This window comes from Alligator mississippiensis, chromosome 1 (genome assembly GCF_030867095.1).
Source record: "Alligator mississippiensis isolate rAllMis1 chromosome 1, rAllMis1, whole genome shotgun sequence".
In the NCBI taxonomy this organism is placed as follows: Eukaryota; Metazoa; Chordata; order Crocodylia; family Alligatoridae; genus Alligator; species Alligator mississippiensis.
The window spans coordinates 36349430-36376832 of record NC_081824.1 but is presented as its reverse complement, the minus strand read 5'-3'; the positions used below and the strand labels follow the sequence as shown (position 1 = coordinate 36376832).

General features: G+C 42.1%; 1 protein-coding gene across 2 annotated transcripts in view; it reads left to right on the top strand.

Moving 5' to 3' along the window:
* TRAPPC12 (trafficking protein particle complex subunit 12) overlaps nt 1-27056 on the top strand; it is an 85882-nt gene extending 58826 nt beyond the window's left edge. For both annotated transcript variants that reach the window (XM_006265519.4, XM_006265518.3), the window contains exons 7-12: nt 3423-3495; nt 9524-9597; nt 22509-22607; nt 24395-24495; nt 25298-25385; nt 26700-27056. In XM_006265519.4, the coding sequence (XP_006265581.1) occupies nt 3423-3495; nt 9524-9597; nt 22509-22607; nt 24395-24495; nt 25298-25385; nt 26700-26942 (678 nt within the window). In that variant the 3' untranslated portion in view covers nt 26943-27056. The remainder of the gene's footprint in view (nt 1-3422; nt 3496-9523; nt 9598-22508; nt 22608-24394; nt 24496-25297; nt 25386-26699) is intronic.
* The last annotated feature ends 347 nt before the right edge of the window (nt 27057-27403 follow it).

Here is a 27403-nt window from a genome sequence, read left to right as displayed (position 1 = left end):
TAGAAATGGAAAATTTCCCACAGAAAAATTAAGCACTGGAAAATTTCTGCCCCACATCTCTGCTTTCAGCTAAACTAGCCCAGATAATCTACACTCAGGGGGGTTTAAAAGAACTACCCAAGCACCTCTCTGAACCACTATCATTAATATTAAGCAAGTCTTAGAAAAGTTGGGAAATTCCAAAGTATAGGGCACTGCAAATGTGGTTCCAGTATTTACAAAGGGTAAAAAGAATAACCCGAGGAACTACAGACAATTAGCTTGGTATTGATCCCAAATGAAACAGTGGAACAGTTCATTTGGGACTCCATTAAAGAAGAAGAAGAATTCAGGTCATGTTCTGGTTGATAAAGGCAGCTGTGCTATAACATACTTAGTATTCTTCTGATTTAAGAGTTCTGTTGTGGCCTTATTGAACTTGAGGTGAAAGCTAGGTAACTCCAAAGAGGTGTCAGAGAGAGGAAACTATAATATTAGTTTGGACAGGACAGAAAGAAGAATAAGAAATTTTTGTAAATCCTAATGGTATATCTTCCTGCATCTTTAGGTAGTATAAGAGTGATGTTGTAATTTTGATGGTTTATAAATGATTAGAGAGGCAAGGATTTCTTAGAGTGATATCTTTTATTGGACCAACTATGTAATTGGGGGAAAAGGTAGACAAGCTTCAAATGCAAGACATTGTTACTCAGGATGTGGTACCTGGCTCCTGTAAGCAGGCACCTGAGAGAGAATGCCTTGCATTCAAAATCTTGTCTAACTTTATCCCAACTATGTAGTTGGTCCAATAAAAAATATCATCCTAAAAATCTTTTCATCTTTACTTGCATAAATGCTTTCGTCAATTTGTCCCTTAGGCACTTTGGAGCCTTTTGAAAATAGCATTTAGGAGCCTATGTCCCTTTGAAAATTGGACTTAGTTTCTTAAGTCACTTAGAGATGCAACACCTTTCAGCATTCTTGCGCGTAAAACTTAAGCACCTGACTCTAGGGAAAAAATTCCCAAACCAAATTAAGCACTTGAATTCCTTACATTTTGAACGGGGAGAGTTGGTGTGTTAGACTAGGATTCATGACACTGGGTGCATCTACATGAGATACTTTACTGCGACGTAGCACAGTTTTACTATGCAGTAAGCATGTGCAAGGTTTACTGTACATGCTTACTATGCAGTAAACCTCACTAACTGCAAGCAGATCTGCTCCTGGTCAGCCAGCCACCAGGGGACAGGAGATTGCTCCCTACCACCAGGAGCTGCCTACTGGTAGGGACGACTGCCACCAGAGCCTCGGCAGGGACTCTGTCCCCCTGCCCTGGCAGCAGGGAGCTCCAAGTCCCCCCACTCTGAGATGGCAGTCAGGGAGCAGGGGCTGGTCCCCCTGCTCCCTGACCCCACCAGCGCTGGTGCTGAGAGATGCTTATCTCCCAGCCCCCACTTTGCCATTGCAATTAGGGAGGAGAGAGCTGGGAGATAAGCATCTCTCAGCACCAGCGCTGGGAGTTAAGGGTCTCCCAGCCCAAGCCCTACAACAACATAGCTGGTGCTGGGAGCTCACTGCTAGTGAGGTCTGGGGAGCTTGTTCGCCACTCAGCTCTGTGTGCCAGAGCTGGATGGGGAATAGGCTGAGGAGCTTGTTGCCTGCTCAGCTCTGTGACTGCAGAGCTGAACAGGGAACAAGCTCTCCAACCTGTTCCCTGCACATGTCTGCACTCACAGAGCTGAGCGGGAACAGGCTCCCCAGCCTCCACCCCGCAGTCTCGGAACAGGGACAGGTCCCAGCCCTGTGCCCCAATCAACTGATGAAGGCACAGGGCTTAGAAAGAGTTACAGGGGTGGGGTAGGTCCCAGCCCCCTGCCCCAGTACACTGGTGGAGCAGCTAGCAGTGAACTAGCTGCTAGCTGCCCCACTGGCGAATGGGGTAGGGAGTTGGGACCTGCCCACACCTGCAGCTCTTTCCAAGTCCTCTGTCCCTGATTGAGAAACCAGGTCAGGATCTCCCTGCTGCTGGGGCAGGGGAACGTTTGTCCCCACCCCAGCAGCAGGCAGACCCCTAAGGGCAGGGTGCAATGGTCCAGCTCCTGGGCTAGCACCCAGAGGGAGTTTAGAGCTTTGTCTGCTGGCGGCAGGGGCCCATTGCAGGGCCCTAGGAAGCGAGACCAGTTTGCTGCTATTAGCAGCAAATCTGCTCCCACTTCCCTGCATGAGTAGATGCCTGCCAAGGAGTGTTTACTCTCAAATAGTTTACTCACAGGTTAACTGATCCCAGATCAAATGCATGTGTAGATGCACCCACTAAATGCTTTTCAGATTTTGCATTTTTTTTAAATCTTTGAATAAAAACAGAAACAGTGATGGCAGCAGGGATTAGTGTTGTATTTACAGACCTAAATTTCATCTTATGTCAGAATTAGGCACCAAGTCCTGGTTTGGCTCTAGCTTTTGAAAATACTATGCTGTGTATCTTTGTCAGCTGCTAGCACAATTTAAATGCTCCAGCAATGTAAAACTAAAATAATAATTTTCCTTAAATTGACAGGAGTTGAAGATCACCGTGTAGGCAGTGTACTCGGCTCCCTGGAGAGGGAGCCCCTTGTATGTTGCTGATCAGCTAAACACAGCAGCTAATTAAAGAGGGGTTTGGGTTTTTTTAAAGCAGTCTTTTGCAACCAAAGAGATGAAGCTGTAACAGGGGATGGAGAGCAAGAGGAACTGGGTGGTCTTCAGGACTGGACACATTTGAAAAAAAAATAACATGGTGGCAGAGAAAAAAAGGGGTCTTGACTTGCTTTTCAAATGAAACCAGGGGCACATAGTGTAACTCACAAATTCCAGTGGATCTACATATTAATTTTTCAGATAATGCAGCAAACGGCAGTTTACAGTATTTGAGATCAATACTAAATAAAAAGCAGCCATGAAATCTGAACTTCCAGAGGGAGAGCAGACATAAGTTATGAATATTATTTAATTAAGAACAAAAAAGAAAATTCTGTTTAAAACCATAACCCTAGTGAATTTGGTGATGCATCATTTTGTTTAAAAACCTACATACCTTAGTTCTCATGTGGAATCATTTTGCCATTTTTGCAAAAGCTAATAATAATTCTCTTGTGAAACATATTTGATATTTTACTTAACAAAATGTATGTGCCTCTGGTGTATGCTGTCTTTTAATTCTTTGTGGGTATCATAAACCTGAACTCAGACATCATCTGCAGTACAAAGGCTTTCTCACTTTATGCAATTGATGTAACTGAGGACGATCAGTGATTCTGAAATGTGTCCATGTGAAACATTCATGTTTGTATTGGTTTCATATAGACTGTGACAACTGTGAATAATTTGCATGTAATACAAACGATGTAATTCCAGATTGCTGTTCTAAACTCATGTTAGTTGTTTAAAAAAATTTGATACAGATCTTGGAAAACTTGGAGCAAGGTTTAGCAGAAGATGGAAGTATGACTAACATTACACAAGAGAACAGACAAGGTACGTATTTTTTTTTTAAACCCCTTTTCACAGGCAGTGTATTTTTATCACTTGCTCATGTGTGCCAGAAGTTTTCACAAGACTGCCCCAAAGCTGTTAAAAGCGCAGTTTTGTCATCTTATAGTCTGTTCAGCCTTTGAAATTATACACTTTGTACTGTTATTTGCTGGAATTCATTTCACAGTTTTGCCCTTTATTTTGATCAAATTGGTGCATTCAATCAAATCTCCTTTCTACTTAGAAGAAACAAAGGACATGGCTGCCATATTGCAGAGATAGATATACAAGTAATTCAATGCATTGCAGAGGCATTGGAGAGAGACCAGATGGACATTCCGTCTTAAGCCTTGGCTCATTGCCTTGATCAGTTGTCTTCTCTGAAACCTGAAAAATTTGTTTGGATCCAAACTTGTCCCTTGCATCTGGTAGTGCCAGCAGGTTACTTGAAGGGTCTTCTGCTCTGTATTGCCTGTTTTGATTTCAAGTTTATGAAAGATTTGTATTCCCTTCTTTTTTTCTGTCTGAAAATTCTGATTCTTTTGTCCTTTGCACTTCTGTAATAACATTAAACAATTGGGAGGGGAGAAAGGAATGGAAGAGCTTAGGTAAGAATGTGGGATAAAATTGTGAAAAGCATCATAAATTCAATTTTCAAATGTAGTTTAGAAAGCTTTAATGACTAAATTAGTGGAATTTAAAATTAGGGGCTTAAATGCCTAAATCAGCCTTGAAAATAAAACTTAGGTTCATATGTCACTAAAATGATCTAGAACATTTAACCTGAGGTGACTTTGACATTTTTGTGATGGGTCAGATGAACCCCTCATAGAGCTTTGCAAACAAAGGGGTTGTATCCCAGTAAACCAGAAACCTTTCTGATGCAGCTGGCTGTTTTAAGAGTTAATCTGGTCAACAGTCTTCCAGGACAGAGTTCCCCTTACAGGTATAGGGAATAGAAGCCTGTCCTAAGGGTGTGGAGAGAATCTGTCTGGACAGAGTTACTAGCACTGTGAAATTTTGCTATTGACAGATCTCTAAATAATCCCAGTATTTGTCAGTTTGTGGAAGTGCAGGAGCATGTATGTGCAGCACCTAACAGACAGACACTTTTATGCATATTCTCATGAATAATAAATTGACTTTCTTCTTAAGTTGAGACAAAAAACCAATAAAAAATAAATGATTTAATATGCACCAGAACTTGCTCACAGCCCTCAAGCAGCTCCCTGTTCCCTAGATAGTTGGATAAAGTAAAGCTCCATCTTCTTCCCCATGGCTGCCCTTTCTACCTGTTTTCCAGATTCTTTTAAGTGCTCCATCGCTTTCTTCTCTAATGGATTCCCTCATTTTCTCTGTGCCTTCTTCTCGTTTCCCTCAGAATCTGATCACATTCTGCCTGTACCCACAAAAACTTCTCTCCTAGCTGTTTAATGGCCCTCTGTCCTGCAGGTTGCTTCTCATCTGCAGGCATCTGGCTCCTTACCTTCAGAGCTGTGCTCAACTCAGCAGGAGACAAAACTAAAAAAAGGCAGCCAGCAGTTACCAGGGGACAGGGCTGCTGAGCATTTAGGAGAGATGCTGCTGTGCTTAGAGTACAGCTGCCTGTCTGTTTAATGCTACCAAAAGGCCCTGGAGACCCTTGCAGGGACTGTTGGCTGCTCTTATCTAAGGAGGTCAGCCAGGTCTGCTCCCTGCTTGCCTCTGTGCTGCAGTTTGAGCTACAGGAAGCTTATTATATATATTTTGGTATGAGATCTGGCTGTAACAAACCTTATTAACTGCATCTGAAGACAGCCTCAATTCCTTATAGAGATTATACCCAGTATGTAATTTTCTTATTGCTGGGCTAAGGAGGTGCTCCTCCAACCAGCCCATCACTTGCATCTCCTCCTGCCTGGAACAGAGCATCTCATTTGCTAGTTGTTCGATAGGAGGGGAGATTTAGCATTGCACCATTTGCCCAGCAGCGCTTTCCTTTTCGCTAAGGAATCAGTTTTGCAGCTGGATGAATAGAAATTCAGAGCACAGAGCCGCAGTACAATCCAACCCTAAATTAATAATAACTAAACAGAGATGTTGAAATCAGAGGTGTAGCAACAAGGACTTGCAAAGTGGGGTACTTTAATTTCCACTGCATTCTTACATATTATTGTCAGGTATTGTTTTTTATCGATTTGGAATGGAAGTAACATTGTTTGAGGGAGTGGGGGATTCTTTGTAGTGCTGGGGAGTGTTTCTTCAGGTTGCTCTTTAACACCTTGTAGCCAGCAGTAAGGAACACTTCTTAGTTCTATTTTAAAATTTACATATTTGCTCAGCCTTTACTTGTATCTGCCCCACATACAAAATTCCCACTAGTTTTTGTTTGTAAGTTGTAGAAGTGCATTCAGTCATCTAAGTGACATTCTTTGCCATATTTGAAAGTTCTCATCAGCTGTGTTTTACTTTGTGCCTGTGCTGATTACCACTGATGGGCCTTAGCAGTGAAAGCAGTAATGGAATCAGTTCTTTATTACCAAATGAAGGCAAAACATGAAACAATAAATATATAATCAAACACATTTTCTTTTTGAAACATATGGTAGATATTTGAAATATGGTATGAGCTATCTAATACAAGCATTTACATGCTATCAGTTAATCAGTAAACTGAAACCACAGTCCAATGACATCTAGATTTCCTAATGTAAATTTTTAGGGCTAGATGTAATAAAGAACTTAAGTAGAGATTAAATGCCAAGATCCACATAATTTTAGAGATGTCCAAGGTCACCAAGGCCTTCCCTAGTGAAGAGGTGCTTTAAACATCTTTTGAGGTGCCTAAAGGTCTGCTGCTGAAAGTGACTACAACTGTCCTGGTATAAGGCAGATGGGGCTAGATCAGGGGTGGACAAAATACAGCCCGCGGGCCAGATCCATCCTGCCGGCCCATTCTATCCGGCCTCCAGGGCCCCTAAAAAATTGAGAAATTAATATTTATGTGTCCCTGGCTGCCTGTCAAAGATGACAGGAGACGGGGGCAGTAGAACCCAGGGGGAGCCAGCAGCAGAACTAAACAGCTGAAACAGCAAGCCCCCCCCCCCCCCCCCCCCCCCCCCGAGCCCCAGCTAGCCTCTGCCTAGCAGGGGCTTCTGGAGGCTTCTGGCTTGGGACTGTTCCTACCTACCTGCACCGAGGGAAATACAGATAAGTGGGAGGCAGGCCCAGTCCTCGGGGCCAACCAGGCCTGCAGCCGGGAACCATGTAGTACTGGCGGGCAGGCAGGCTGGGGGGAGCGGGGAAATGGCTGCAGCAAGTGGGAAGAAGGGGGAGCAAGCGGGCACATGGAGCGCAGCAACAGCTGGATGGGAGTGCAAGGCCCACACGGGTGCACTGGGGCCAGCGCTGGCAGGGGCCAGACCGGGGTGGCAGGTGCATGGGACCCAGACTTCCAGGAACTTTGTGGAGCCAGGCTGCCTGGCTCCATAGAGCCCCTGGCAACCTGGGCCCCATGCACCTGCTGCCCCTCTCTGGGCCCTGCTGGTGTTGGCCCTGGTACACTGATGCAGGCCCCACGCTCCTGCCCGGCTGTTGCTGCACTCCATGTGTCTGCTCGCTACCCCTTCCCCCCACCTACTGCAGCCAGTTCCCTACTACCCCCAACCTCCCCACCTACCCGTACCACATGGTTCCCAGCTGCAGCACCAGGACTGCAGGAGCATCTGGGACGTGGTGCCAGAGCAGCCGAGGGGGATGGGGAAACAGCAGGAGAAGGGCAGCAGCGGCAAATGCAGGGATAAGTGGCAGCGAGCAGGAGTACGGAGCCTGCATCAGTGCCCTGGGGCCAGGAGCAGCAGGTGTGCAGAGCCGAGGCTTGCAGGAGCACTGGCAGGGGGCTCTGCCTGCCACGCGCTTGGGGGTGGCGGAGGGAAGAGGGCTGTGGGCAAACCATTCCCTCCATGCAAGCCACAACCTTCCCCCAGCCACACCCCCCATGTCTATCCACCCTCTACAGATCACACACATACCTCTACCTACAAACCTATACCAACCCTCCCACAATATACAAAAGTAAAACTTCATTTTAAACTATTATACTATCACCTCTATGTACAGTACACAAACGCATGTAAATCAGGACAAAAATATTTTTTGAACTGAAATTAATGAATGTTGTAGTACATGTTTGATTTTTAGAATATACTTTGGTATTTTTCTGGTTCAGAGTTGGCAAAACCCCTTGCTAAAAGGAGTACTTCCAGGGGCAAGGAGAGGGACTTCTGGTGGCATAGGTCAGGGTTTAGGGGTGGGACTTCCAGTCCAAGTAAGCTGCCAAGGGGTGGGGCACCTGTCAAGGGGCAAGGCTACCTATGTGGCCCTCAGTGGCTTGCCAAAACTGGGTAAGCAGCCCTCTGCCTGAAATATGCCTAGCCCTGGGCATATCAGTCCTGTAGGTGCCTAAACAAGACATCATCAAATTTTAAGCACTTACATCACAGAGAGTGATCCAAGTCAACCCTACTCAAAGCTGCTTAATTGCCTATGTTAGATGTCTCAATTTTGTCTTGGAAAGGTCCTAGTCCCTAGGAATTTGGGTCTCCGGGGAGTTTAGCTGCCTCGCGGCAGTGATCCATTTCACTACAGAGCTTAGGCTAGAATTAAATACCTAGGTGGCTGGTCTGGACCACTTCAAGCAGGCATAAGGGCAGCAGTGATGGGAAGACAGGAATCCCCTTCCCAAGAGAATGTCTTAACCAGTAGGCTGAAGAGTCAGAGGAGGTGGTGTACAAGAGAGAACATGACTGGACTCTTAAGTGGTTAGAGCACTAGCCTGCAGCAAGGACTGCTTATTCATTTTACATAAAACAGAGTCCTGGGATGACAAGGTTGAAAATATCTAAAGTAAGTGCTTATGGTATTGAATGACATAAGAGCACTATGACTAAGCAAGGTATTACACAAGAAATCCTATGTCTGGTTTCAGTGACCAGACTATATGCACTCTATTTTTTATAGTTTAATCATGGAATGTGTGTAGAACCATAAGTGATTTTGTACGCATATGACCAAGCTTTTCTACTTGTTATGGTGTTTGCAAATCATTGCAAATTCACTCTCTATTACCTGCTATCCTTTTTATAATGGACCATATTATTGAGGCAAGTTAATATGCTCAGTAATTGCTGTTCTATCATAACTGCATGTTTAATTCCTCTCTTTTCCTCTCTCACACTCCAATGCAGTGATTTAGAGGAGCATAATATTTGGTTTCCATATCAGTTATATACCAAATTATTATTTTTAATGTTTGGTTGGGGTTTTTTTGGAAGTGAGGATTAATTTTATTCCTAGTATTGAGCTAGGACCCTGTAACAGTAGAAAAAGGAAGGGTCCCTGTGAACTGTTCTCTTATAATATCAGATTCTGTCTACAGACCAAGGGAGTGAAAAAACTGCTGCTGCAGCCTTTAATGCTTGCGAACTCCAGGAACATGGGGAAAGCAGAGAGGCTCGACAGATTTTTTTTTCCACCCCCCCCCTACTGTATCACTGAGCCAGAGGCAAGCACAAATAGCCTCAGACTCAGACAGCTCAAACCCTGCGTGTGCTGGCTTTGAGACAAGCTTTTAGCTATTTGAGTTTTGAACCAATTAAATTTAATCCTATATATTACATAATAGCTCACTGATGGTCATAATGATTTAGATGTTTCTGTGATTCTGTTGTTCTGATATTAGGAAACAAGTGGCTTCTTTCAGTGTTAATATTTTTCCCGGACAAAAAGCTGGGAGGTTATCCACTGCTTTGCATTGTTGCATCATTTATGCAGATACTCTCTCCATAGAACCAATCGAACTAGTCCCTTTGAGAGATGCAGTATTTTCCATCTGACAGTGCAGCATGGCAGGGAATTAAAAATTCTAGGCTAAAACCCAGCGATGTTAACAAGGGGGATCTTATAAAATCATAATTCATAGGACCAATAATTGATGGCTAGCAAGAACCTCTAATTTATTTGTGCACATTCACAAGCTGCTCTTATTTTGCAGCCTCTGTTCAGCTGTGGAGGTCACGTCTGGGCCGGGTGATATACTCCATGGCAAACTGTCTGCTAATGATGAAGGTACGTGGGTGGCAGCAACTGCAGAGCTACCGTATATGCTAGAATAGAATGTCACAAAGTGCAAGAGAATTACTAGTGCATAGATAGGGAAAGGCTACTTGACTGTACATGAAGGTTTATTTTAGTGGAAAATTAATTAGACTTAATAATGACTTATTTAATGAATAACCACTTTCAGTAATGTTCTGCAGGACCATATTCGCATTTATTTCTCCCAAAATCATTTCAGATAGCATGCAGCAACAATAGTGAATTTACATTTTTTAATTGATTTTTTCAAACGGTTAACTAAATAAATACTGTAATTAAAATCAATTATCTTCTTCATCCTGCGAATATGGAACATTATTCCAGTTGCGCACACTAATGATAGTGTAGGTCTTGTGTATGACAGAGACCCAAAGCATTCTTTTCCATTGTCCACCTGGCTGTTCCAGAGGATCCTAGCCTTAAAGTTTTCTATTCCCTGTAGAAATACCTGCAAAGAAAGGAATAATCAGAGAAGAGTTGGTTATTTTTTTCCTCCTTCCCCCATCCTAACTCCTGTAAATCATGCTACTCCATTTTGTGCAGCATTTTCAGCTTCTCCATGTATTCAGAAGGAAGGAATAACACCTCTGAAGTTCACATCATCATCATGAGACTAGAGCTGTCCCTATGCTAAGTTTGTAGCAGTAGTTGTGCAGACTGCTATAACCCTGAGCTTAAAGCTATTTTACAAATCAATTAGCAGCAAAAGCCCCAGAGCAACACTATCAACACCAAACCAAGATCTTCACTTCCCCCACACTCTCAGTTTACTAGTTGCCCAAGGTCATTCCTTAACCTGGCTTTCCATAAGACTTAATAAGCTATTTACCAAGCTAGGCGTTCATGATGCTTCATTTTTAACACTGAAGCAGCATATATTGATGAAAAACCAGTTGCCCAAATGCTCCCTTGAAATGCAGCATCCTGTTTTTATAAGGATCCCAAGAGACAGACATATATATTCATAGTAGTTAGACTGAGATCAATTTATTTCCTTCTTATGTAAATAGTACTGCACAGGGTAGTCAGGAGGAAGCAGCAGTCTGTAAACTGAATAAGATATTTTTTTAATAAGATTTTCAACCACATTTCATTTCCGGAAAACTCTGCTTTTTAAAATATTAGTAAAAAAAAAAACAAACCTAAGCCCTGAGCACCTCCATCCCAAACAATACTGAAGTTGGGTATATTAATAACATACACTAAAAGAAATATTGTTAATAGATTCTGCCAACTGCTGTAACTCCTTGGAAGCTTTACTTTTTAACTCATGTTTTCTGAAGTTGACATCTTACCCAGCTGCTTCTGCCCACCTATTATTTTCTTTTCTACTCCTGTTCCTGTACCCATTTAACCCTTCTTCCTAACTTCAGCAGTGGTGTATAGTCCTCCATACTAGTCAACAATGGGTGCATCTACACATTGTAATAAGCATACAGCAACAAGCTCTGGTGCAGTTTGCACCGGAGTTTATTGCTCCTGGGTACAGCGTCTACGTGTGTACCCAGCATTGCAGCATGCTGAGCTGGAGCAGAGCAGCTCTGACTGGAAGAGGACCTCGGGGGTCAGTCTGTCAGCCGCAGCTCCTTCACCCTGGCTCAGCATGCTACAGAGGGGCTGGCTGGGGCATGAGGGTGTTCCCCTCATGCCCCAGGCAGCCAGCAGGCAGCCACCACACTGTAACATCCTTGTGCCTCAGCCAGCCCCAGTCACCTTCTACACGTGTTTCAGCACACTAAATAACTCCAGAATAGGATAATACTTGTCCCAGACAGTACTATCCTACAGTGGAGTTAGTTAATTTATTGTGCCCTAATAGGCGCACCCATGTAGATGGTGACACTTTACTGCAGAGCTAATTAGTCAACTGCTCAGTAAAGCACACATGTAGATGCACCCAGTGATTCTGAAAATGGTACTTCAGGAATAGCACAACTCATTCTTCTCCTTATATGTTTCACAACCAAGGAAATTCAAAATCTGTAATTTCTCTCAGGAAATTAGACTTCCAAGATCATTTCCAGTTTTCATATCTCCCAGGTAACAACAGATGTTGCTACTGAACTCCTAGTCATCTTACAGTAAACAAGCTGTAAGGAATAACTTCTTCATATAATCATTATTAAACAAGCAGGCTTTCTTGAAAGTAAGTGTATCTGAGGAAACCAGTTGCACAAAGCTTCAAATATCTAAAAGAGTTATCTGTTATACATAAGATGGTTTTGGAGGACTATTTTTAAATTTGTTATTCATCTTAAGTATAAAAAATGTAGTTATAACACATGCACTTGTGCACATGCACACACGTATACAAATTCTGGGTTTCTTCTAAACTGAGTTAGTGCAGTCTATTGCCATCTAGTGAATATATACCATATTGCAATATTCTCTTGTATTGATTCACAAGTATTATTAATTGAATGGAATAACTTGAGCCAAAATGACTGACCTAGTAATGTGGGGAAAAAGCACTGATTTTTATCTAATTTTTATTTACCTATTCCTTTAGCCAAAAATTAGTATTTGTTGAAATATAGTTCAGGATAATCTTTCAGACTAGGATTTTCAAAAGAACCTAAAAGAGTAAGTCCTCAAATACAGATTATTTCAGATCTCTTAACTGGGATTTAATCAGGAGTTAGCAAGGAGAGGGAGAGGGGCAAGCCATTAACCAGTCCCAAACCATGACTAACTCGCATCGCCAGCGCTAAGTTCAGGCCAAACCCAGTTGGGATGGTTCTGCACTAGTCTAATGGTTAGAGCTTTTGCCCTAGCCATGGGAGACCTACATGCTTAGCTCCCCTCATCCTGAACAAGTTTAAACCCTAATCTCCCACTTTGCAGAAGAGTGCCCTGAGATGGAGGAGTCCTGGATCCAGATTCCTATTGCCACTTTTATTTCTGTTTTTAGCCAATGGCTCTTTAATGTTAAAATACATAAATAATGCTGGGAAGCAGGGACAAAAGCTGCAGACTCTTTCCCAAGGAACTACCCTAGCTGTCGGACTACAGAGGCACACTTTGGATTAGATGTTATTTGGTTAAAAAACTGACACTATGCGCCAAAACTGAGGATTCCTCCATCATGGAACAGGCCTAACCAGTAGGCTATGAAAGCAGTCTCCTCCTCCTTGTTTGTTCTTTTGGCCCTATGGCTTTTGTTACTCTATTTGCCCAGCTTCAGCTTCAAGCTTCACCAACTTCAGTTTAGGAAGCCTACTAACAGGTTGTCTGAGATGTAAGAGACATAGATCTGAATCCTTTCAAAGTGACAAAGGCCTGAAACCCAGGACTGATTTTTTTTGGCAAATGCTATAATTACTCTGCTGTTACTCAAAAAGTGGACTCAGCTGCATCACTGTGCATTCTTGTTCACCTGTCTTCAGAACAAAGTATGCAGCAATCTCAGAAATGCAGCTGAGTGTTTTGAATGCAAGTGAATGGAATACCGTGAGGCCTTAGTGTTTCCCACTGTCTTCCTCTAAGCCAGTGGTTCCCAATCTGTGGTACACATACCACCAGTGGTACACAGATAACCTGTCAGTGGTATTCATTAACAGATTTATCATAATTACTTTATTTGACAAAAATTTGCTGGTGGTACTTAAGGTTGTATCATTTGAAATTGGTGGTGCGCAGTCTGTCAGAGTTTGGGAACCACTGCTTTAAGCACCTCCAGGGTTTCTGAATTGTCCTTTGGAGACATGTACCACTTACCATTTGCTGTAGGGAACACCAGAAAACACAAACTCAAACCATTCTTAGGCTTCTCTGAAGTGTCTCCATTGATTCTAATTGGGTCATTTTGAATGTACTTCCCCCAGAAGAGACACTGAAGTGAGGCATTGCCCAACCTACGTTTGGATACACAATGAGGCAATTTGAATCCTATCCTTAGATTTTCAATGGGAGTTCAACACACAACTCCTTCCAGCTCCTTCAGTAATCCCAGGTTTAACCCAGTAAAGTTTGGTTTTGCTTCCCTCTGTGCCATCAAAGAGTTCTAATGAGCCCGTTCTCTCTAGTTCTATGGCTGCATTACCATAGTGCCTGAACATGTCCTACTAGTACAGGCTGAGGTATGGAAATGCACTATTTGTGAATGAAGGCACAGAGAAGTGACTTGTCCAGACTCACACAGGAAATCTGTGATGGCTCTCCTGAACTACTGGATTATCTTTCTAAATATGGAATTCTGTCCCTTGTGCTTCTGTGTTCATAAACAGTAATTCATAATGAAACTGATGAGGAGCATTACCTCATTCCAACAATGTAATTGCAAAAAATAAGCATAATGTTACTAATTTGTCCTGGAATATTTTCATTTTGAAAATATAGGCTTGATTTTCCTTCCCCAGCTGAAATTGCTTCAGCATTACCATACCAGTATGCTGGTTTTTGGTTTGTTGAAAAATAAAACTTAACAGCTCTCTCAATACTATCATAGTGTATTGCACTCTAAGAAAAGGCATTTTCTGTATGTTGAAATGTATATATTATTTCAGAAAAGTCTCCGCTTCTGCATAGCTTACACTTATTAGAACCAGTAGCAGAAGAAATATTTTAAATCTGGGTCTACTACAATTAAAATGATGAGGCGGAAGACTGCCTGTACTAATGACAAGAGTCTGATGCCTAAGGGTGTCTTCTGATTTGGATTCTCTTCTAATTTAAAGGAGAGAAACAACATAAATTATCATCTGTCTTGCTTAATTTATGCTGCAGCACTATCTTCTGGATTTTTAATGCAGTGAATCTGTTTTTACAATCACTATGCAAATACAGCGTATAGAGGAAAAGGGAAAACCCTTCTTTCCTGAACCCTAATATTATTGTCAGCATAGGGTACATAACCAAACCTGATACAGAGGGGGATTAGCCTGATCTCATAATCGTGTTCAATAAGATCAATTATTCTTACCTTAATGAACTTGTAATCCTATTTTAATTATTTATGTTCAAAAGAAATTACAATTTTTCAACAAACAACTAATGCAATATCTATTTAATGCAAATACAGATGATGAACTTCAGCATCTCAGAAACCAAGCCCTCCTTGTCTTATTCATACAAATAGTTCTACTGGGTTTAGATTTCATAGACTTTAGGGCTGGAAGGGACCTTGGAAGATCATCAAGTCCTGCCCCAGGGACAGGAAGTCAGCTAGGGTCAAAGGATTCCAGCAAGATAGACATCCAAATGTTTCTTAGAAGAGTGCAGAGTAGATGCTTGCACCACCTTTGGAGGCAATCTATTCCAGGCCTTGGGGGCTCAGACAGTAAAAAAGTTTTTCCTTATGTCTAGCCTGAAACAGTCTTGGAGGAGTTTGTCCTTGTCATCCCTTGAGGCGCTCTGGTGAACAGGTGTTCCCCCAGGTCCTGACGTACACTCCTTATATAGTTATAGGCAGCCACTCATTCCCCACCCCCGAGCCTATGTTTTTCCAGGCTGAAGAGTCCTATGGCTCTCAGCCTCTCATCATAGGGCCTGTTCTCCTGCCCTCTGATCATACGCGTGGCTCTCCTCTGGACTCTCAAGCTTTTCCACATCCTTTTTAAATTGTGGAGCCCAGAATTGGATGCAGTACTCTAGCTGCGACCTCACCAAGCCTGAATACAGCAGGAGGATGACATCCTGGGATTTGCTTAAGAAGCACCTATGGATGCAAGCCAGATTTTTGCTTGCTTTACCACCTGCAACATCACATTGGTGGCTCATATTCATCTTGTGGTCAATCATGACCCCCCAAGTCCCTTTTGGCCATGGTGCTAGCAAGCGTACCACTGCCAAGCCTATAAGCGTGCTGCGTTTTTTTTTTCCCCCGAGGTGGAGTACCTTGCATTTTTTGGTGTTGAACGCTATCAGGTTTTCATCCGCCCATTTTCTGAGCCTGTCTAGGTCAGCCTGGATCACCAGCCTATCCTCAGGTGTGGACACTTTACCCCAAAGTTTGGTGTCATCGGCGAACTTGACCAGTCTGCTTCTGATACCAATATCATTAATAAAGCTGTTAAAAAGTATAAGCCCAAGGATGGATCCTTGGGGGACCCCACTGGTCATGGCACACCACAATGATTTACTTCCGCCTGTTACCACTCTCTGGGTCCAACTTCGGAGCCAGTTCCCCAGCCTTCAGACTGTGACGTAGCCAAGGCTGCAGTTGGCCAGTTTTTCATGAGATCATGGGACACCAAAACGAAGGCTTTTTTTGAAGTCAAAATATATGAAGTCAATCTCTTCTCCCTTGTCCAGGTGATTTATGTCAGCTGGTCATAGAAGGAGATGAGATTGGTCAGGCAAGACCTACCCACAATAAACCCATGCTGGCTGTCCCTCAGGATGTTGCCATCAGCCAGTTTGTCAAGAATAGTCTCTTTGATAATTTAAGGGTTCCTTCAGAGTTCTTTGCATTAGTAATTCTACCTAGGTTTAGGTCTGCATAGCACTGTATATTCTCACATGCCCCAGAATATGATACACACCTTGAGTTTGGAAGGCACAATGAAAAAAATGTATTTTTCCAGAATTATGGTTCTGTAGAGCAGGCATAGATCCTAATCTTCAATTGACTCACTCTTTTTTTTTTTTCTTTTTAAGCTAATAAGAGCAACTAGTAGACAGCAAAATTGCCCTAAGAAAGGTTAGCTTGATTTAATGCAACATCGGGAATATTAAAAACAGAGAAATGATTGTTAACACCTGTGAAGTGAAGAACAATAGTCCATTAAGTCAATAGACTCTCTTAGCTGCCTGAATAGTAACACTGCTGCACTATGGAACAGGAATCAGAGTAGGGTGTTTCTATCTGGGACAGAAAATCAGGCTCCCTACTTAATATGTACACCCCAATTTTAGGGAGAAGAGTTTGGGAGATGCATCTTATATGTGAGAAAATAAGGTATTTGATTTGAAAGGTGTCAAATTATAACATAATGTTGTCAACTCTCATTAATATATTGCAGGAGTAGGTAATTATTTGAGCTGGAGGGCCGCTTAAGGAGTTTCGGTGAATTGTTGGAGACAGGGGAGAGGGAGAGAGGGCTGAAATTGATCCTATTCAGCCACAGGCCCATTTGTCCTGCACCCACTACAAGGGGCACTGGACAGAGCAGGCAGGCAGGGTTTCTATGAAGACCAGCCCGGGATCTCCGTGGGCAGGGTGCACTTAGGGTGGATGGGATGAGGCCAAGGGCAGATGGGGAGCAGTGTCCAGGAATGGATGGTAGGGCAGGGCCTGGATTGTGGGGTGGTGACTGCAGGGCTGGAGCCCAAGACAGAGCCACAATCCAGTCCCCACATGTCCCTGCACATGGCACTGGTTCTGTGGGCAGGGCAGGTGGGCCCTTGTAATCCTGGCCCCTGCCCCGCTATTCTACTCCCAAACAGCAATCCCTGCCTTCCTGTGGGCCCCATCCCATCCACCCAGCCAAGCACATGCTGCCTATGAGGATCCCAGGCCAGTTTCCATGGAGACCCTCCAGTGGATGCAGGGCCAACTGGCAGTGGCAAATGGACAGAGCAAGCCACCGCAGGGGTTGCTGAGAAGCTAAGTTCAGCTGCCATGCCACATGAGCGGGGGCAGTGGCACCAGCTGCACCTGGGGTCAAGAGACCCACTGTAGACCAGATAAAACCCTTTGGCAGGCCAGATTTGGCCCATGGGCTGTATTTTACCTGCCCCTAGTATATTGTGAATAATCTTGTCCCCAGTTCCACGCATTCTTATGATGATGAAAAAATCTACAGATTCATGTGATTTTTTGTAACCAAAATGAGAGAAACTTACCCTGTAGCTTAGTAAAAAAACTGCATGAAATTAAATTTTGAGTCCTGGCTGTTCCACTGGCTGCTAATAATGTTTCTGTACTCTTTGCAACCCTTATTATGAGCCAAAATTTCATACCTTTGGGAAGGGTAAATATCACTCACTGTTTTCACAGATGACAAAAACCTTACACAAGGTCGCTTCAGACAGATCTGAGAGTGAAAAGCAGGTCTTTAATAGAACACAGTCAAATGCAGCAAAGTAGATTGAGATTGAATACCATGAAAAAACTTCTTCAATGTAAAAACCATGAGACAGTGAAATAGACTGCCTAGGAAGTTGTGGAGTCTCCATCATTAGAGCTGTTCAAGAAATTTAACAAAGATCTAGGAGTAGTTATGCTATATGCATCTCTCATGCTTCTGCGCTTTGATTGTTGCCACATGGGACCAGAAAGGATTTTTTTTCCCCTTCCTGTTGCTACACGTCAGGGGGACTTTTCACTTGCCTCAGAAGCATTAGGTGTTATCTGCAGCTAAAGATGGGGACTCTTGACCGATGTGTGACAGTCCTTCTGTTGGGACTAAAACCCAAGGTTCCTGGCTCGAGGGTCTTGCCCCTCTGCTCAGGGTCAGACTGATTTCTAAGGCTATGCAAATCTTAGGGTGCTGATTTGATTTGGAGGAGAGTCAACCCGATTTGGTGGCTGAATCTCCGAATTCAAATTGAATCTGGAGACCAATTAAAATGTCTGCCCTGACCGGCCTAGCTCCCGGCTCTTTAAAACAAAACCGTATACACTGGCTGCTGCCAGGCAGAGGAGCGATCCCTGCTGTCCCACACCATGTTGGGGGCTCTGCCATGAGCCCCTACCGACCCCCGCCCACTCTCCCAGCCCCCTCTCCCCGCCCCCCCCCCCCATGGCTGCCCCGCCTGGCCCAGTTCCTGGACCTTTAAAAAAAAAAAATCCCTGACTCACTGGCTGCTGCAGCAGCCTCGGGGCTTCTGGGGGCTTATGGCAGAGCCCCCACACAACGCAGGGCAGTGGGGCAGCACGGATCTCCCCCTGCCTGGCAAGAACCAGTGAGTCAAGGCTTTTTTATTTTAGAGGGCCGGGATCTGGGGCTGGGCAGAGCAGCCATGGGAGAGCAGGAGTGGGCAGGGGGCTTGTGGCAGAGCCTCCCACACAGCAGCAGCCAGTGAGTGGAGGCTTGGGGTTTTTTTTAAAAAGCCAGGAGGTGGGAGAGCGGCAGGGCAGCCATTGGGAGTGGGCGGCAGGATGGGGCTGATTCAGCAGTGGCCGAATCTCCGAATCGGATTCGGCCGAATCAACTTGGGACGGTGATGCAGATCAGCCACACACAGCAATCTGCTATTACTGCTATGCTAAATCAAAGTATTTAAATCACTAATTAAAAATTAGTGATTGTATTAAATCATTCAGTTTTACTGTTGTTTTACATTTTTGCTTATTTTTCCCAAAGAGGAGTTGATTCACATTAGCTGATAACCATTAATCCATTTAACTGATTTTCAACCAGATGTAACTTTATACCTAATTTTGTACATTAAATTTTGTGCTAATCAGAAAAATGGGATATAAAAATTGTGGAGATTCATTTATATTTATTCAGTTTCTAAAACTTTGCATTCATTATGTTAGAAAATGATAGGAAATAGATGCATTTCTTATTTATTAGATTATTTTTATACTTACATTTGTGTGGTAAGCCACACCTGAATGGAAATTGGTATTCAACTAAAATTTAAAAATGGCATTTTAAATTTGTTTTCTAAGAGTTAAATGAAATGATCTTAAACATAATGGAGGCTTAAGAAAGAAAAAATTATCTGTAGTTATTGAATTGAAATGAACTGAATTGAATGTTTCTGGATTCCATGTCTTTTAAGAGAGTAGAGCCAGTAGATTTCATTCTTTTACAACTCATCTTTATTCATAGATCAGAAGAGAAAAATATTTTCCTGCTTTATCAACTCCCAGTTAGTTTCTGACCTTTCCATTAACTATTTATTGAACTGAATGAGTTGAATGAATACTAAAGAAAGTATTTTTGCTGTACCAGCAGAAGAGGCTACGGCTTTCAAGTTAAATTAAGCATTTCCAGGTGTTTAGTTAATGACTTCTATTTAAGTAATGTGGCTTTCCTTAAAACTATGACAGCAACAGTGTTCCACTTATATAGTATTTAATTTAGATTATTTTAGTGGATTATAGACAGTTTAGGTCTTCATTTATATTGTCCCAGTTGGAGTGGTCTCTGGGGACTTAAATTGGAACAAAGTAGATAAAAGTCAAAATAATTTAAAAGTGGAATTTTTTCCATTTTTGATTTTTTTTTTTTAAATAATGTTAACTTTTAGCAGTGTTCCATTTAGCCATTCTGTCTGAATTATTGGATTACAGAACTAGCGATCAAATGAAAAATCCTGCTTCTAGAGTAGACAATTTCTTGACCTGTGGATTGGGTTGAGTTCAAATCCTACTTATGATGACCTATGTAGGGGTGAAAAGTGTACTTGAATTTTGCTTTAGTTAAAGGAACTGTTCCTTTTTAGAATAATATATGACAGACTTGATGTGATCTGTGTGTGGCAGTCTGCCTGAGTTCAGAGTGTGGAGGGTGCTGCCCTTCTGAGCTTCCAAATGGTCAGAATTTGATATAATAAACTTATTTGTCCAGAAAGCAATTTTGTTCTCATAAGTGTAGTGTTAGTATTTTTGGAGGAACCTCTAGCCATTGTTAATGAGCGTAAAGCCTTTCCCATGCAGATTCTGAGGGATTAAGAGCTGTTCATATGTAATGCAAGGTTGGTGGTGCCTATAGAGAAAGAGTTTAGTCAGTTCCACTTCCAGTTCCACTATCAGAGTTACTCCCATGCTTTGCAGAACGGTCTCCTGTGACATCTGCTTATAGAGCGCCCAGCCCAATAGAGCATCATTCTCAGCTGAGTCCTTCAATGAGAACGTCTGCAACTGGTACAGAAATTCCTAACATTCTACAGATTTGGGAGAGTAGGAAACAAGATAAATGTCACTTGTGTAGTTGGTTCATTCAAAACTTAAAAAACAGACTAATCTAAGATTTAATCTTAATACCAACAAAAGCTCTACCTGCTGTTTCTATCTGTATCTTTGATATAGAAATATAGACATGTTTATCATGATATAGTGTATCAGAGTGAAAATAATAAAAACTCCAAATGTCAATTATTAAACATTGCAAAGTGATCATTGTTTCTGGTGCATATGATCACAGTTTGGAAATTAATTGGAAAAGCAGGGTAGGGATTTCCTGGGTCATCAAGTCAGTCTAGTCCCTTGCCATCAAAGGCAACCATGTCATATTCCCTTCCATAAATTGATCATACTCCAAAGACCTCTGATTTTTTTTTATTTTTAAACTAGTATACGACAGGTACTAATCAGGGTCGGGGATCATTTTAAATGCAAAATTTAAAAAAAATGTAATGCCCAGTCCATGTTCTACCCTGGATAACAGAGACAGTATGAGAAGGCGGGAAAAGCGCCCTTGAAATTAGCTTCTGAGTATTAAAGAAAGGTAAAGTAACCACTATAAATTTATGGGGAAAAGTGAAAGGTCACTAAGCTCAGTGTATAATGATACTCTTCAGATGCACAGCCTGGAAAGATTAGGAGGAGTTTTCTAGTCCCTATCTTTTTGATTCTGAGTAGCCCGTCATAAATTCTTATATTCCAATTTATGTGCAGGATTTTCCAAAGTACCTAAATCAATTAAGCATATGAACTCCATTGACTAAAACTGACTAAATTGGTTTTGTTCCCAAAAGTCATTTGGACGCTTTTGAAAATCCTATCCTAAATCATTTTTGAAACTGAAAAATAAATGTTCAGATTCTTTTAGTCATTTAGCTGAACATAGACTAAGAATACAAAACAAAAAAGAAATGTAAAAGAAAATGTGTCACTTTATCGTTAGGTGTGTTAGATGTTTCCAAACGACTGAACAGTCAAAAGGTTACTGTAGTCAACTATCCTCTCGCACAGGGATGGGCAATTATTTGGGCTGGAGTGCTATATAAGCAGCTTTGGTGAGCTGCCACAGGCCAAGTCAGCACCCCACTGCTGCACCAGGTCAACACCTCTTCCTCCCTCTTCCCCTTCAACAGCTCACCAAAACTTACTAAGTGGCTGTACTCTGAGCTGGGCAGCTGGGATGGGACTATGAACGGGCAGGGAGTGGTATCTGAGAGCGAGATGGGTGGGCGGGGCTGGGGCTGGGATTGTGGGGCAGTGACAGCATGGAGCCATGCCCTGGGGCAGAGCCATGATCCACTCCCCGCACACCCCTGCAATGGGCGCCAGTTCTGTGGGCAGAGGTATGCAGGGAACAGATCACAGCTTGGGCCCTGGCTCTGTGTTGTCATGCGTCTCCATGCAGACCAGCCAGGATCCACACAGACAGGGCATGTGGCCAGGCAGATGTGATGGAGCTGTGGACAGGTGGGGAGGTGCATCCAGGAGTGGAACAGGTGGGCAGGGCTGGGGCCCAGGATAGAAGTGTGATCTATTCCCTGTATGCCCCTCCCTGCAGAACCAACACCCATTTTTGGGACATGTGGTGAGCAGATCATGGTTCTGCCCGAGGCCTGGCCCTGCACTATCCTATGATTCCTGACCCATCCCACTCCTAAATGCTATTCCCTACCTGCCCATGGCTCCATCATGCTGCCCAAACACGTGCCCTGCCCATGTGGATCCTGTCCCCAGGGGTGAGTGCAAGGCAGACAGGCCAGGGTGCCTAGACAGCAGGGCTGGGTCCAGCAGCAGCAGAAGCCAGAAGGAGTCACCACCACTGGGGGTGCCAGAAAGCAAGTCCAGCCACCATGCCACCCCATGCCTGGCTGGACAAAATCCCTTGGCGAGCCAGATTTGGCCCACAGACTGTATTTTGCCCACATGTTCCCTAACAAGATGGAAAGGAAATACCATTAATACTCACAATATGCAACTATTTTAATTTTAGATTTGTTCTCCTTGATACCTGTTTATTGCATGCACACTTAAACAAAAGTTTACATAAATCAAACTCAGTCATGTTCTTCTTATCCCTCAGGACTATGTGCTTGCTGTAGATGCATATCACACTGTCATCAAATATTACCCGCAACAAGAGCCTCAGCTGTTGAGTGGAATTGGAAGAATTTTCCTTCAGGTATATATTTCACTCTAAGTATGCTAAATAACATTTCTTTTGACAGCAATATAACAAGTACTTGTATTTAAAACTGATTTAGTATTCTTATTAGGCACATATGTAGCAATCAAAATATACATAGGACTTTAAAGGTAAAATAAAGGACAGTTTTTATTGTAAAACATTGGATTAAATTAGGAAATATGAAGTACAACATTAAATCAAAAACATTTATGTTAACAAAGAAGAAACCATAGAAAAAATGCCTAATACATGCAATTCAAAAGGTAAAATCCTAATCTCATTGATGTCCATAGCAAAACTCCCATTGACTGTCATCCATCAATGAAAGGCCAAGTTTTCACCAAAAAAATTAATTTCTCTCCTCAGACTCAGGTAGCCTTACTTGATCTTAGTCACGCTCTCTCTTAGCCTGTGGCATATTAGTGTGGCCCTGCCCTCCATGATTAGTGTGGCCTGAAGTCAGACCACGTTGCCCTGTGCCACCTCTGGATATAAAATTTTGGAGGATCCCAGGATTCGTGGCAAGAAACACCCCGTTCCAGTCATGAGTGGGAGATCCTTTTGGGGGTGTTATCTGGAGTACACACACATACTGAGTAGAGTTCTGAGCTATGGGGTCACCATGGCTTGAAATGCTTTTGATCTTTTCCTTTCTGCACTTCCTTTTGGAATTAAATGATATGATTCATTTTCTCTCTTGATTGGTGTTTGCCTTCATCTTCTGGAATGACATTACTTAAACCAGGAAGTAAAAATTTTGCATTCTACCACATGGATGGGTAAAAGAAATAGTTGTGATATTTTCATGTCAAAGACAAATGAACAAATCTATTTTTAATATTGTTGAATTTTAGAGAGCACAGAGGAGAAATTCTCCTAATTCAGACTGGCAAATGGTTCTTTTGAATACAAAAGGTAAAGATACAGTTCAGTTCTGACAGTGTTTTGCACTTTGCTTCTCCTAAATTAATTCTGACCATCAGGCAAGGTATAGTATGGTCAAAAAATGACTTCTCGCCTGGCAGCTTTTTGCACGTTTGTGATACTGCAGTGTGAGTGATTTCTGCGAAAAAATTTGCAAAGGAACTTCCCCCCAAAAAATGAAATCCCATCTCAACCGCTTACAACCTGCCATCCTCCACTCCAAATGATTTATTTTATTCTTCTTTCTGCCAGCTCCCAATTCCATTAGGCCTTTCTCTTGTATCATCTAGTCTAATACTTCTAAATTCATGTCAGGACCACCTCTACAGTTTCCTTTACTGGCACTCAAGGTGGCTCCTGTGTCAGGCATTTGAGTGGCAGAGTACTGTCCCTGGGTCTGCAATAGATACTATTTCCTCTCCTATGCAATAGCATCATAATCCCTTATTAGAGGTAGCTCTGCTATCTTCTCATTTCTAGCAAGTTTTACAAACTAAATTATTTGCAAAGAGGACCCTGGATGCCTTTAAAAACAGCTAGAAATAAGGAAGTGGAGCCATCGCTGAGCCAAAGCTCCACAGATTGCAGTTGGAGAATCACAGTGTTAAGTGGAGAGAAAATTGAACTTTTTTTGTTGTTGTTGCGATTCTGAAGTGGAATTGTAAGCATCTCACTTGATAATTGCCTTACCCCATGCACAATGTTACTGACCACACAGTGATACAAAATCATATCAGATATATAATATCTGTTCAAATTTTTATTCTTTGTGGAAGAGTCTCCCATTAAGACACAGTATAGGTGAATCTCTTGTCTTCTTCTGATTGTAACAACTTTTTTATGATCTTATCCTCCAGATCGGAGACATAAAAACTGCTGAAAAATACTTTCAAGATGTTGAGAACGTTACTCAGAAGTTGAATGGCCTACAGAATCAAATTGTGGTTTTAATGAACAGGTAGGTAGTTCAATAGCTAACTGAAACTTAAAAATATGGTTTTGCAAAGTACACATTAAGAACATTAAAGTACTCTTGAGAGTATCCCCTCTCTTTTATATAACTACATCTGTCACAAATGAGGCTGAATGGCACGTAGACCCATGAGATCTGTATTACTTGGTGTATTCACATTATTCTGGATCAAAATTATGATCATTTAGTTACCAGTACTGATTTTACAAAGCTAATGCTCTCTCTTCAAAGCAGATTACATTTTTACTCTGCTTTCTCAATATATGTATTTGCCTATAAATGTGTTGGGAACACACAAGCTATTCTTGAACCTTTATCCTGCAAACAAATCCGGTAGTAAATATCTCTATGCATGGTATCTTCAAGCAGGTGCTAGGGGTTACAGCCGGAAATCCAACTGCGTGTTGGGGGATTCAGTTTATCGCAATGACTAAATATTTAGACAGATAATACTATGAAAAATGTTCTGGAAACAGGCAGAGTGGTTGCTCTTTCCAAAAGAGAAATTACTTTTAAGAATGCTAATAACATTTAAATTAATAAAAATAGAATAGAGTATTGCTTTGGTGGACAGAATAAGTAAAATGGTCAAATGACGTGATGTGTGTCACTTCATCTGTCTGTAAATTAGTGTCTCCGTGCTGGCTCAAGATTACACTGTGAAGAGCAAATGTCAAAAACCCTTAGATCTATCATAGGGAAATAAAAAATGGTGTCAGTTCCTTTGAAATATACTCTTGCTTTAGGTGTTTCAGGATAACTAATTTACATGTGACTTACTTTCTAGAGCATTTCTCCATCTTGGTCAGAATAACTTTGCAGAAGCTCACAGATTCTTCACAGAAATTTTAAGGATTGACCCATCAAATGCTGTGGTAAACCTTCACCTTTTCTACAGTTTACTGACACCTGAGTGATTCCTGAATCCATTAGATTTGATAGTGCCTGGGTTGGCTTGGGAGCTTTATACAAAAGTGAAACACAGTCCAAACAAAAAATTGATAAGACATAGATGAACAAGGGAAGAAAAAACATGTTTCTGTGAAGGATGAGATTATTATGCATATATTCAACTTGATTTTGTTTCAAGACAGCTCTGCAAGGATTTGTATGTATGGCTTTTATTGTTTGTTTGTTTTAGTTCAGAATTACAAGTTGTACAATGAAATGGCAGCTATCAGCATGTAGGAATTGATTTGTTGACATATGATATCAAAGGGATACTATCAAGTTGTAAATATTGTTTTAACATTTTGCAAATGAGAGCTTTAGCGATCATGGAGAGATTAGAGAATTATCAGTTTTGTTCAGTACAGTTGTTTGCATTTTTGCCAGCACTCTGTATGCAATCACTTGAGAATGAGCTGATTTGGGGGCATCTGGACGTATTCCTACTGCACTGTTCCAAGGCCACTTTAAAACTGCAGACACCTGAGTTCAGGGAGTACATAAGTAAAAGTCTTGTGACATTGGACTACAAATGTATCTGCTGAAAATTGAGGCAATCTAATAGAGCTCTCTAGAGAAAAAGGCCATGTTCTTCCCTAAGCTTTCAGAAAGTGGGGGAGTTGCTGTTGCTAAGCAGCCCTTTGTATTATTGTAACTCATGCTGATAAACTTTTCTCTTTCCTGCAGAGGAAAGAGAAAGAGAACTTGACTTCTGGGATTTATTTGGGCTGCCCTGGTTGGTGAACAACCCCATTAGCTTAAAAGGCAGTTTCTGACATGTTTCTATAGTAAATCAGTCTCCCCTGATGCTGTTTGAAAGCTCCACCCAAACAACAGGGGGCAGAAACATATTTTAAAATAGAAGGATATAATTGTAAAGCTGAAAGAACTGACAGGGCTTCAGGGCAGGTGTACTTTCTGAAACCATTTTCAACTCACTTTTAACATGTACTAGTGAGTAGTGTTCCTCAGCCAATCTAGAAACCAGCTGAAGCTCTGCTGTCTTTGAGAACTTCAGCTGTTGTAGTTTCAATAGGTCCTGTTGCTGTAGGGCAGCCGCTGAGAATAACTGGCCCTCCACTGCCCAGAAAGTGAGAATTGGGTCATATTGAAGAAGACAATCCATAAAATGCAGTTATTTGGGGGGAGGAGGGAGGGACTAAAGCAGGGAATAAGTAAATCCTAAATACTTGGCAAATTTGGTCTGACTCCAGACTTGTACATAATATCTCTTTCTCCAGGCTAATAACAATGCTGCTGTTTGTCTGCTTTATCTGGGAAAATTGAAGGATTCCCTCCGGCAACTGGAAGGAATGGTTCAGCAGGACCCTAAACACTACCTACATGAGAGTGTTCTTTTCAATTTGACAACTATGTATGAATTGGAGTCATCCCGCAGTATGCAGAAGAAGCAGGCTCTGCTCGAGGCTGTAGCTGTCAAAGAGGGTGATAGCTTTAACACACAGTGTCTCAAATTAGGATAGCTCATTTTCAACTATTAGTTTTCTTTCTGAAAGGCCAATATTTAAATTGTACATACTCTTGCTAATGTGTAAATGTTACTCCTACACTTGAAATAAAATCTCTTTAATTGTGAACTTATGGCATTATTACTACACTACTTACATGGTCTGTAACAACGACACGGGCTACCACTGTTGGGATTTTTCATTGATCTGTAGCCAGCTTCATTCATGTGGGTCTGTTACAATTTAGTCATTCCTAGATGTAGTGTACACCGACAATTACTCAGATGTGTTCCTTTTTTATGTACGCATTTTAGCTAACTTGTCATAGTGGGTTTTGCTATAAACACTTTCAGAGAGTAGTGAACAAAATACTAAATCAGCTGATCTCATTACGTAGCTAAGATTTCAGGGGAATGGATGAGTAAGTAGCATGTATTACAAAAGTGAAATCTTAGCCACAGGTTTTCCTTTCAGCT